Source organism: Colobus angolensis, unplaced genomic scaffold (assembly GCF_000951035.1).
Source record: "Colobus angolensis palliatus isolate OR3802 unplaced genomic scaffold, Cang.pa_1.0 Scaffold411, whole genome shotgun sequence".
NCBI lineage: Eukaryota > Metazoa > Chordata > Mammalia > Primates > Cercopithecidae > Colobus > Colobus angolensis.
The window spans coordinates 1,704,981-1,718,467 of NW_012117500.1; the positions used below are offsets into that span (position 1 = coordinate 1,704,981).

Here is a 13,487-nt window from a genome sequence, read left to right on the forward strand (position 1 = left end):
GGGCTTCAGGGTCAGGCCTTTGGTATCAGTCTATGCACAAAACCATGGTCAGTTTACTCAACATATTTAATAAGAAAAAAGATAGAATTTGAGGAACTGGATGTGACTGTCATTGCTGGACCCTGTTTGCAGTATTCTTTTACTGAGAAAAATAGATTAATGTGAGGTCCAGAGATGATATAAAAATAAAATTGCTCACTGGGCACGGTGGCTCATTCCTGTAACCCCGGCCCTGTGGGAGGCCAAGGGGGGCGGATTACTTGAGCTTAGGAGTTAAGAGACCAGCCTGGGCAACATGGCGAAACCCCGTCTCTACAAAAAAAATACAAAAAACTAGCCGGGCGTGGTGGCGGGCGCCTGTAGTCCCAGCTACTCGGGAGGCTGAGGCAGGAGAATGGCGCAAACCCGGGAGGCGGAGCTTGCAGTGAATTGAGATCGGCCACTGCACTCCAGCCTGGGCGACGGAGTGACACTCCGTCCCAAAAAAAAAATTAAATTAAATTAAAAATAAATAAATAAATTAGTCAAGCGTGGTGGCAGACACCTGTAGTCCCAGCTATTTGGTGGGTGGAGGTGGGAGGATGGCTTGAGCCCATGATTATGCCACTGCATTCTAGCCTGGGTGGCAAAGTGAGACCCTTTCTGAAAAAATAAATAAATAAATCTCACTAGAAACTAAGGAGGAAAATCTATGTTGTATATGAGTAGTTAAATGGAAGCAACATATATCAAAAATAACAAAGGCCAGTCGAAGTGGCTCCCGCCTGTAATACCAGGGCTTTAGGGCACCTCAGGTGGAAGGATTGCAGCCGGGTCAACACAGTGAGACCCCATCTCTTCATAAAAAAAAAAAAAATAGCCAGGTGTGGTGGCTTGCCTGTAGTCCTAGCTACTTCAGAGGCTGAGGCAGGAGGATTGCTGAGCCCAGGAGTTCTAAGCAGCAATGAGCTTTGATAGTGCCATTGCACTCCAGCCGGAGTGACAGAGCAAGACTTTGTTTTTTAAAAAACAAAACAAAAACAAACTATATGGGAACTGATGTGTATTTTATAAGAATTTTTAAACAATTGTGAAAGAAGGAAGAAACTAGAAAATTCACCCAAAGACCGAGCATGTAGAGATCTGAAAGCTGTAAGGAAAAGAATAGATTAAAATAGCTCAAGCAGTTTTGAACCAGTAGGTTATATCATCCTGGTGGTACTGACATGTTTATCACCTGTGAAATACATTGAATGTCAGGAAAAGATGCCTCATTTATCTAAAAGTAGCTTGGATAAATGTAGGATTATCTTATAGTTCAGTTTTCTTAAGTGATAAGAAAGAGAGGCTCACTTGTAACACAGTGTAGCATGGAAGCCAGGAATGCTGAATGTTCTGCAGTGCTCAAGGAAACTCCACTAAGAAAAGGTCCCACGTGTTAATGGTTCTGAGACTGAGAAACCCTAATCTAATACACAGAATAAAGAGTTGAGAATAAAATTTTCTTTGTATTTAACAACCATCCGTGATTCTCAAATTACATAAAGAACAATGTTTTTGTTTTAATTTCCAATCCCTTATGGACCAATAACTATTGTAAAATACACTGAAAATTTCATGGCAGTATCAAATTGCTATATACCGAACATTCCATTTCTGTACTTCTTGCTTCATTTTTATGCCCTTGTAAACAAACAAAAAATTTCTGTACTTCTTGCATATGGGTAGCAAATCATTTGTAGATTAGCACCAATCTGTGGACATTTTGAATCGCACTATTTAGAGCTTTTGTCTCTGAATATTCTGTAATAAACTTATATGATTTTTGAAATTAGGGAAAAGTTTAAAAACATTCATTGAGTATTTATGACACTTTGGCAATAGGTAGTTGACTGGTGAAAAACAAATGCAAAATTTGTTAAAACTTGTAAAATTAAAATATTTGCTTTTTGGTTTTGTTTTTATGTCAGACTACCTACGGAACATGTGTAGATAGGACAAAGTTGATAAGTCGTTTGCTAGTATTTGCCTACTCACCATACCATACCCCAGGCTGATGGCTTCTTATGGAAGTACATCTTCCTGTGGATCCCAGACACTGCCTCAGAATCCTCCTTAACATAGTACTTGAAGAAGTCACTATCACTTTAAGGCAGTTGGTGTCAGATATGAAAGTTATCATCCTAAACTATGTTCTGAGAGTCTTTTGTATATAATACTGTGATTATCTTAACCTTATGTTCTTTTAATGTTTTTTTTCAAACAATTCTTCTGATTTATCAAAGTAATTAAAAATCTCAAACCAAAACTTTTCATGTGCTGGTTTCTTGTCTCAAGTATGCTATTCAAAATCTTAATTATGGTAAAAGAAATTTATGCCTTCCTTTTATTGCTGTACTGTGTCGAGAATGTGTCTTGGGCCAGGTGCGGTGGCTCACGCCTGTAATCCCCAGCACTTTGGGAGGCCGAGGCAGGTGGATCACCTGAGGTTAGGAGTTCGAGACCAGCCTGGCTGACATGGTGAAACCCCGTCTCTACTTAAAAAATGCAAAACTTAGCCAGTAGCAGTGGCGCGCCCCTGTAATCCCAGCTACTTGGGAGGCTAAGGTGGGAGAATTGCTTGTACCCAGGAGGCAGAGGCTGTAGTGAGCCGAGGTCACACCACTGCACTCCAGGTTGGGCAACAGAGCGAGACCCCCTCTCAAAAGAAAAACAAAAAACAGAATGTATTTTAAACTGAAGGGAGACCCCCACCTCAAAAAAAAAAAAATGTACCTTAAACTTAACAGCACAGAATGTAACTTAACTGTTTTCACTTACAGTAAAAACAATCACTGGTTTAGGGAAGAAAGAAAATCAAGTGACTATAAAGGTATACCTAGGTCATGTTTGTCAAAAGTAAAGTGTTTGAAGAACTATGACCTGTTTTGTTTGTTTTGTTTTGTTTTTTTGGAGACAGAGTCTTGCTCTGTCACCCAGGCTGGAGTGCAATGGCACAATCTCAGCTAACTGCAACCTCCGCCTCCCAGTGCAAGCGACTCTCCTACCTCAGCCTCCCGAGTAGCTGGGACTACAGGTGTGCACCACTACGCCCAGCTGATTTTTGTATTTTTAATAGAGACAGGGTTTCACCATGTTGGCCTGGATGGTCTCAGTCTCTTGACCTCGTGATCCACCAGCCTTGGCCTCCCAAAGTGATGGGATTACAGGTGTGAGCCACTGCACCCAGCCGTGATCTGTTTTTATATAACTTTTTAGTTTCTTTCATTCATTTCACGAATATTTGTTAACCACCATCTATGTGCCAGGCACCATTCTATATGATGAGAATTCATCAGAACAAAACATAAATTTTTTTGCCCATGTTCAGAGATTACATGGATTTTTTTTTTAAACAGCCTAAAAGACTCATTAAGGTGTCTAGACTTAACAGCACAGAATTAAGATGTCACATGGATTTTCTTTGTGGCAGCATTAATATTATGAGGTGTGAAATTAAACAGTGAGGTGGTGCTAGATGTGTATTGAAATAAGAGTCACAAAATTGAACTACTTTTCCAGACTGCTTCCTATTTATTTGAAGTTCGAGCCTATGCTACCATGTAGGAATGCAGCCAGTATAAAATATTAAACGGAATACAAAAACACTATGAAAAATATAAATCACCATATATAATCAAACTTTTGTTTTTTGTCAGAAACCCTAATGATGAAAAATATAGATCTATCCGGATTGGAAACACAGCTTTTTCTACTAGACTCTTGCCTGTCAGAGGAGCTGTTGAATGTTTATTTGAAATGGGCTTTGAAGAGGTAAGTATGTTCGAGGATTTCCTCTCCCCTCTTCACGTACAAAGCAGTCATTATCATGTTGGTGAATAATTGTTTGAATAAGATAATGTTTTTTCATTTATCATTCTGGGAATCAGTAGAAATAGTTGTTTCTTCACTGATTGGACCTTTAAAAATCACAGCAAGTATGGTTTAAAATTTCAGTAAAATATAACAACGCTCCACAGAGAAATTCTTACGAGTCTCAATTCTTTAGAATAAGGGAGGGTCAAACATGCAACCCCAGGACCAAATGTGGTTCACTTTGGGCTTTTAGCAAAAACCTGATTTGTGAGCACACGTGAATACTAATAGATCTAGCTACCTGTCTCTAGTAGGAAATGAAAAGAGTCTGAAGTAAACAGAAAAACTGAGTTCAGTTGCCACACAGAAGGGGTTTCTTCTGTGACAGGAGAGGAGTCTCAGTATGTTTTTTTGTGTACTTCAAACGAATATTTTGGTGTTACCTTTTGAAATCTTGTCGTGTAGTTTAATTTTATGACACATTGAAAGTAGTTATTAAGATTCCGAATTTTCTTTATGTTTATATCCTTAACTAGTTCTCCTTTGTAGAGTGTTGAAAGAACTTGAACAGGTTACAGACACTCAGTAGTCAGCGGTAGTCAGAATAGGCAATTGTAGAAATTGTTAAAGAGATATGCTGAGCTGCTATGTAAGATTCAATTTCCTTCATGCCTCTCTGCTTCCTTCCCCAGGTTCCATTTCAGTCCCTGAAGTAACAGTAGTAAACAAAGTAGTAGATATAATCCCATCTCATGTGGAGCTTAGATTTCTAATAGTTTAAACAGCCAGTAGATGTGAAAACAAGATGAGTGTAAAGAAGAAAATAAGACCAGGTAATAGAATAAAAAGTACTTTGCATGGCAGGCAGTGGTCAGGGAAGGCCTCTCTAAGGAGATGACGTTTGAGCTGTGACTTGAAACATCTCAGGTACCTGAAACTCTCAAATAAGAGTATTTCAGACAGAAGGATTAATGTGTGTAAAGGATTTCCTGCAGGAGTAACCGTGAAACAGAAATAAGCTGCATAGGGAGGCAGAGACCAGGACACGTGGGGTCTTGAGGACTGCAGCAAAAGACTTAGACTTTATTCTAAGTGAGATGAGAAGCCATTGGGAATTTTTTTTTTTTTTTTGAGATGGAGTTTCACTCTTGTTGCCCAGGCTGGAGTGCAATGATGCAATCTTGGCTCACCATAACCTCCACCTCCTGGGTTCAAGCGATTCTCCTGCCTCAGCCTCCCAAGTAGCTGGGATTATAGGCATATGCCACCATGCCTGGCTGATTTTGTACTTTTAGTAGAGATGGGGTTTCTCCATGTTGGTCAGGTTGGTCTCGAACTCCTGACCTCAGGTGATCTGCCCACCTTGGCCTCCCAAAGTACTGGGATTACAGGCATAAGCCACTGTGCCCAATCTGGAAAGTTTTAAGTAGGGAAAAATATTTCTGAAGATTATTCCAGCTTGCTGTAAAGAGAATTCTTGGAGGTGGTGGGATGGGGACAAGGGATGAAGCAGGGAGACTAGTTAGAAAGCTTATTATATTAGTCTAAATAAGAAATGGTAGTGGTTTGTGTAAGGTCCATGAAGGCAGGGCTTTTTGTCATTTCTGTTCCTTGTGTTGCTAGCTCCTGGAATAATGCTGGTACATTAGAAATGTTAGGCACTCAATAAAGATTTGTTGAATTAAGTATTGATGGTGGAGATGGAGAGAAATAGATGGATCCAGGATTTCTTTTTGTGGCAGAATCAACAGGACTTGCTGGTGATTTAGATGTAAGATATAAGGGAAAAGAAGGAATCAGCGACTTATCTGTGTTTTGGTTTAAGCAACTAATTGGATGGGAGTATCATTATTTGAGATAGAGAAGCCTTGGAGGGTAGCAGGTTTTATGTCTTTGGACAACTGTGACTAATTTGCTGTCAAATATTCAAGTAGAGATGTCAAGCAGTTGGATATATGAGTTTATAACCCCAAAGGAGAGACTAGGCTAGGGATATAAATTATGGTGTCATCTGATTATAGATGATACACAGGCATCTTAACATAAAGAATTTAAAATTCCTTGTTCAAGAAAGTGCCAGTTTTCAAGATTCAGATTGGTTGGGGAAATTGAGTAAATGACAACTGAAGGCTCTACCCATTTCTCATGTTGAAGTGTCACATATTTAACAGAATTAGATTTGTCTTTCATTCAGCAAATATTTGAGTGCCAAGTAGGATAGCTAGCCATTCCAGTTTGCTCAGTACTGTCTTGGTTTTAGCAGTGAAAGTCCCACATCCCAGAAAACCCCTCAGGCAAACCAGTGTCGGTCACTCCAGTGCCAGATAACAGGCCACACTGAGACTTGTAGTAGTATTTGATGCAAATGGAGTCACAATTTCAGAAAAGATTAACAGGTTTTGATATGACTAATTTATACTTAAAGTTTCTGTTCGGCTTTAAACATCGCACCTCAGGACTTGTCTGAAGTAAATGTTTCATCAGTGTGGCTAAGTTTAGGAAGAACTAATAGTGCTGAAACTGAACTCTACCACCAAAAAGAAATTTGGTGGGCTTTTTAAAGAATAATTATATGGATACATAATAGTTGTACATTATGGGGTGCAGGTGATATTTTGATGCAAGCATACAAATGTATAATGATCAAATCTGAGTAAGTGGAATATCCGTGATCTGAAGCATTTATCATCTCTTTGTGTTAGAAACATTCAAAATTCTGTCTTCTAGCTATTTTGAAATATACAATGAATTGTTCTTAACCATAGTCACCCTATTGTGCTATAGAACATGAGAAATTATTCCTCCTATTTAACTATAATTTTGTACCCATTAACCAATCTCTTTCTATTGCCCGTCCCTTCTATCCCTCCAAGCCTCTGGTAACTGCCATTCCACTCTTCTTAATTTCTTTAAATTTGTATTTAATTTTGTAATATATTTTTACAGTCACTCTTTTCTTCTATGGGATCAATTGTTTTAGCTCCCATGTATGAGTGAGAACATGTGTTATTTGTCTTTCTGAATCTGGCTTACTTAACATAAGGTCCATCCATTTCCATCCATGTTGATGCAAATGACAGGATTTTGTTCTTTTTTATGGTGGAATAATATTCCATTGTGTATATATACCACATATTCTTTATCCATTTATCTGTTGTTGGGCAATTAGGTTAATTCCATATCTTGGCTATTGTGAATAGTGCTGCAGTAAACGTAGGAATGCAGATATCTCTTCAATATGCTGATTTTGGAAAATGGTGGATAGGAGACAGGACTAACTTGCAGCTCCCAATTGGACTGACAGAACAGTGCCTGGAAACTCACATCGTGAACTTTTGCCCTGAGAACTACCACAGGAACATTCCAGGAAAACCAAAAGAATTCACAGATCCTTTGAAAAAAGCAGCTTGCTGCTGCAAATTCCATGAGACAGAGGAAAATCTGTGAGTGCCCGAAGTGTGAGAGGGGGAAAGTCCACTGGGGAACCTGAAAATCCAGATCATGGGAGAAAGGTTTAACTTTACCTAGAGCTGAGATGAATTTAGAGAGCTGAGCAAAATAAAAAAGTAGAACAAGTGGTGAGAAGAGCCTGCAGGCACTCTTGGCCACCAAGGAAGCCATTTCTGACTTTATCTCACAGGGGTCCTTGGGGAGGACTGCCAGTGGAATTGGGGAAAGACCACAGGGAGAATGAAACTTGCAATTGAACACGAATTTTCCTGGACTGGGGAGTATAGGGGAGCTGGCAAACGGGAAATGCAGATACAAGCACAGAAGCCAAGGCAGACGGAGAGGGGTGAAGCCTGAAAGCCCTGATTGCTTTCTCAGTGGAGAGACTTGTAGCCTGGGGCAAAATCTCAGCGCTGCGCACACTGCCTGGATATAAACACGGTGCTATGGGTGGCTCATGGTGGGGGTGAGACTGGCCCTTCTGGCTGTGTAGGAGCTGGGTAAGGCCTGTTATTGCTGGCTTTCCCTCACTTCCCTGGTAACCTGTATGACGCAGCAGAGACAGCCGTAATGTCCCTGGGAACATAACTCTATTGGCCTGAGAACCACACCCCCATACCCCACAGTGGCCACAACAAGCCCAACCCAAAGAGAGTCTGAGCTCAGGCACGCCTAACCTTGCCTTCACCTGATGGTCTTTCTCAACCCATTCTGATAACTGAAGAGAAAAGACATAATCTCTTGGGAACTCTATGGCCCTGCCCACCGCCTGAGAAACCCAAATGCTTATCCAGGCAACCCTAGGGCAAGCTTATATCCTCTTGATACTACCGTAGCTGATGCTGTCTTGAAAGCATCACCTCCTGGCTGAGCATCACTTCCTTTCCAAGAAAGGAAAAAACAACAGCTGATTCCACCACCTGTAACATCCTGGCTAACCAGAGGTCCTGAGTCTGACCACATGACAGCTTTACTGCCAGCACACCTGGAATTCGAGAAAACCAACACGCTAAACAAAACTACAACCAAGGTCCCACACAGAGTCCACTTCACTCCCCTGCCACCTCCATCAGAGTAGGAACTGATGTCTATGACTGAGACTTGAAGACAGATCACGTCATAGGACTCTTTGCAGACACTCTCTAATACCAGTTCAAAGCCCAGTATCTCTACTGGGTCGCTAGACCCAGAGGAGCAGTAACAATCACTGCAGTCCAGCTCTCAGGAAGCCCCATTTCTAGAGGAAGGGAAGAGCACCACATCAAGGGACCACCCTGTGGGGCAAAAGAATCTGAACAGCAGCCCTTGAGCCCCAGATCTTTCCATAGTCTATACCTAAATGAGAAGGAACCAGAAAAACAATTCTGGTAATATGACAAAACAAGGTTCTTTAACATCCCCAAAAGATCACACTAGCATAGTAGCAATGGATCCAAACCAAGAAGAAATCTCTGAATTGCCAGAAAAAGAATTCAGAAGGTCAATTATTAGGTTACTCAAGGAGACACCAGAGAAAGATGAATACCAACTGAAAGGAATTTAAAGAGTGATACAGGATATGGATGAAAAAAATTCTCCAGAGAAATAAATAGTATAAATAAAAAAAATTACAACTTCTGGAAGTGAAGAACACACTTAGGGAAATACAAAATATGTTGGAAAGTTTCAACAATGGAATTGAACAAGTAGAAGAAGAGAACTTCAGAGCTCAAAGACAAGGCTTTTGTATTAACCCAATCCAACAAAGACAAAGAATTAAAAAAGTGATCAAAGTCCCAAGGAAGTTTGGGATTATGTTAAACGATCAAACCCAAGAATAATTAGTGTTCTGGAGGGAGAAAATACATCTAAACGTTTGGAACACATATTTGAGGGAATAATTGAGGAAAACTTCTCTGGCTTTGCTAGAGATCTACGTATCCAAATACAAGAAGCTCAAAGAACACCTGGGAAATTCATCTCAAAAAGATCACCACCTAGGCACATAGTCCTCAGGTCATCTAAAGTCAAGACAAAGGAAATAATCTTATAAGCCCTTAGGCAAAAGCATCAGATAACCTATAAAGGAAAACCTATCAGATTAACAGCAGATTTCTCAGTAGAAACCTTACAAGCTAGAAGGGATTGGGGTCCTATCTTTAGCCTCTTTAAATAAAATAATTGTCAGCCAAGAATTTTGCATCCAGCAAAACTAAGCTTCATAAATGAAGGAAAGATAGTCTTTTTCAGACAAATGCCAAGAGAATTTGCCACTACCAAACTAGCACTACAAGAACTGCTAAAAGGAGCTCTAAATCTTGAAATAAAACCTTGAAATACCAAAATATAACCTCCTTAAAGCATAAATCTCACATCCTATAAAACAATAAATAACATGATGAAAAAAACAGAAAACAAAGTATTCACACAACAACTAGCATGATCACTAGAATATTACCTCACATCTCAGTACTAACATTGAATGTCAGTGGCCTAAATGCTCCACAGAATGGCAGAATGAATAAGAATTTACCAACCAAGTATTCTCTGTCTCCAAGAGACTCAATGCATACAGACTAACATAAACTTAAGGTAAACGGGTGAAAAAATATATTCCATGCAAAAAGCCAGCAGGAGTAGCTATTCTTATACAAAACAGACTTCAAAGCAACAGTTAAAAAAAGACAAAGAAGGGCATTATATAATGATAAAAGGCCTAGTTCAACAGGAAAATATTACAGTCCTAAATATGTATGCACCTAACACTGGAGCTCCCAAATTTATAAAACAATTGCTACTAGACCTAAGAAATGAGATAGACGACAACACAATAATAGTGGAGACTTCAGTACTCACTGACAGCACTAGACAGGTCTGCAAAATTGACATGGAAGGGACATACCTTAAGGTAATCAAAGCTGTGTATGACAGTCTCACAGCCAGCAGTATACTGAATAGTGAAAAGCAGAAAGCATTCCCCCTGAGAACCAGAACAAGACAAGGATGCCCACTTTCACCACTTCTATTCAACATAGTACTAGAAGTCCTAGCCAGAGCAGTCAGACAAGAGAAAGAATAAAGAACATCAAAATTGGTAAAGAGGAATAAACTGTTGCTGTTTGCTGATGATGTGATCGTATACCTGGAAAACCCTAAAGACTCATCCAAAAAGTTCCTAGAGCTGATAAATGAATTCAGTAAAGTTTCAGGATACAAAATTAATGTACCCAAATCAGTAGCACTATTTGTGCACCACAGCGACCAAGCTGAGAATCAAGAACTCCTTTTATAGTGGCTGCAATAAAATAAAATGCTTAGGAATATACCTAACCAAGCACGTGAAAGACCTCTACAAGGAAAACTACAAAACATTGCTGAAGGAAATCATAGACAACACAAACACATCCCATACTCATGAAAGGGTAGAATCAGTACTGTGAAAATGACCATACTGCCAAGAGCGATCTCCAAATTCAGTGCCATTCCCATCAAAATACCGTCATCATTCTCCATAGAACTAGAAAAAACAGTCCTAAAATTTTTAAAAGCAGCCTACATAGCCAAAACAAGACTAAACAAAAAACAAATCTGGACAAATCACATTACTTGACCTCAAACTATAATACAAAACTGTAGTCAACAAAACAGCATGGTACTGGCATAAAAATAGGGACATAGACTAATATAATAGCATAAATAACTCAGAAATTAAAGCCAAATAGTTACAGCCAACTGATCTTCAACAAAGCAAACAAAACATAAAGTGGGAAAAGGACACCTATTCAGTGGTGCGGAGATGATTAGCAAGCCACATGTAGAAGATTAAAACTGGATCCTCATCTCTTACCTTATACAAAAATCAACTGGAGCTGTATGAAAGACTTACCTCTAAGACTTGGAACCATAAAAAATTCTAGAAGATAACATCATAAAAACCTGTCTAGACATTGGCTTAGATGAAGACTTCATGACCAAGAACCCAAAAGCAAATGCAATAAAAACAAAGATAAATAGATGGAGCTTATACTAAAAAGCTTCTGCACAACTAAAATAATCAGCAGAGTTAACAGACAACCCACAGAATGGGAGAAAATCTTCACAAATTAGGCATCTGACAAAGGACTAATCTCTAGAATCTAGAAGGAACTCAAATCAGCAAGAAAAAAAATCCCATCAAAAAGTTGGCTAAGGACATGAATAGACAGTTCTCAAAAGATATACAAATGGCCAATAAACATATGAAAAAATGTTCAACATCTTTATCAGGGAAATCAAATCAAAACCAGTGTGACACCACCTTACTCCTGCAAGAATGGCCGTAATTAAAAAATCAAAAAATAACAGATGTTGGTGAAAACTTTTATACTGTTGGTGGGAATGTAAACTAGTGTGACCCCTATGGAAAACAACGTGGAGAGTCCTTAAAGAACTAAAAGTAGATCTACCATTTGATCCAGCAATTCCTGTACTTGGAAATCTACCCAGAGGAAAAGAAGTCATTATACGAAAAATATACTTGGACATGCATGTTTATAGTAGCACAATTTGCTATTGCAAAAATATGGAATCAATCCATCAGTCAACGAGTGGATGAAAAAAATGTGGAGGCCAGGCCGTAGTGGCTCATGGCTGTAATCCTAGCACTTTGGGAGGCCGTTGTGGGTGGATCACTCAAGATCAGGAGTTCAAGACCACCCTGGCCAACATGGTGAAACCCCATCTCTACTAAAAATACAAAAATTTGCTGGGCATGGTGGTGGACACTTGTAGTCCCAGCTATTCAGAAGGCTGAGGGGAGAATCACTTGAACCCAGGAGGCAGAGGTTGCAGTGAGTTGAGATCATGCCATTGCACTCCCACTTGGGTGACAAGAGCAAAACTCTGTCTCAAACAAAAAAGTGGAATACTGTGGATACTACTCAGCTATAAAAAAAAAAAGAATAAAATAATGGCATTTACAACCTGAATGGCATCAGCAACCTGAATGGAATTGGAGACCATTATTCTAAGTGAGGTAACTCAGGAATGGAAAACTAAACATTATGTGTTCAAGTTCTCACTTATAAGTGGGAGCTAAGCTATATGGACACAAAGGCCTAAGAACCATACAGTGGACTTTGGGGACTTGGAGAGGGGAAGAGTAGGAAGGGTGCGAGGGATAAAAAACTATACATTTAGTCGGGTTATAAGTGCATCAAAACCTCAGAAATCACCACTAAGGAAATTATCCATGTAACCAGACACCAACCCCTTCCCCAGAAACCTATTGAAATAAAAAAATAGAATTTAAAAAAATTTTAAAATGCTTAAAAATTAAGCATAAGAATTTTTTTAAAAATTAAAGATCATTAAAAAATGATTACTTTTTTTGGATATGTGCCTAGCAGTAGGATTAGTGAATCATATGGTAGTTCTATTTTTAGTTTTTTTGAGGAACCTTCATACTCTTTTTCTTAGTTTACATACTAATTTGTATTTCCACTAACAATGTATAAAAGATTATTTGCTCTAGATCCTTGAGGAATTGCCACACTGTTTTCCACAATGGTTGAACTAGTTTACAGTCCCACCAACAGTGTAAAAGTGTTCCTATTTCTCCACATCCTCTCCAGCACCTGTTGTTTTCCTGATTTTTTAATGATTGCCATTCTAACTGGTGTGAGATGGTATCTCATTGTGGTTTTGATTTGCATTTCTCTGATGACGAGTGATGATGAGCATTTTTTCATGTGTCTGTTGCTTGCTCATGTGTCTGTTGCTTGTATGAATGTCTTCTTTTGAGAAGTGTCTGTTCATATCCTTTGTCCACTTTTTGATGGGGTTGTTTTTTTCTTGTAAATTTGATTGAGTTCTTTATAGGTTGTGGATATTAGCCCTTTCTCAGATGAGTAGATGGCAAAAATTTTCTCCCATTCTGTAGGTAGCCTGTTCACTCTGATGGTAGTTTCTTTTGCTGTGCGAAAGCTCTTTAGTTTAATTAGATCCCATTTGTCAATTTTGGGTTTTGTTGCTGTTGCTTTTGGTGTTTTAGACGTCAAGTCCTTGCCCATGCCTATGTCCTGAATGGTATTACCTAGGTTTTCTTCTAGGGTTTTTATGGTTTTAGGTGTAACATTTAAGTCTCTAATGCATCTTGAATTAATTTTCGTATAAGGAGTAAGGAAAGGATCCAGCTTCAGCTTTCTACTTATGGCTAGCCAATTTTCCCAGCACCATTTATTAAA

The 13,487-nt window shown here is 39.1% G+C and overlaps 1 protein-coding gene across 2 annotated transcripts in view; it reads left to right on the top strand.

Annotated features, from left to right (window-relative positions):
- Positions 1-13,487, top strand: part of NGLY1 (N-glycanase 1) — a 73,786-nt gene that overhangs the window by 2,068 nt on the left and 58,231 nt on the right. For both annotated transcript variants that reach the window (XM_011956235.1, XM_011956236.1), the window contains exon 2: positions 3,678-3,792. In XM_011956235.1, the coding sequence (XP_011811625.1) occupies positions 3,678-3,792 (115 nt within the window). The remainder of the gene's footprint in view (positions 1-3,677; positions 3,793-13,487) is intronic.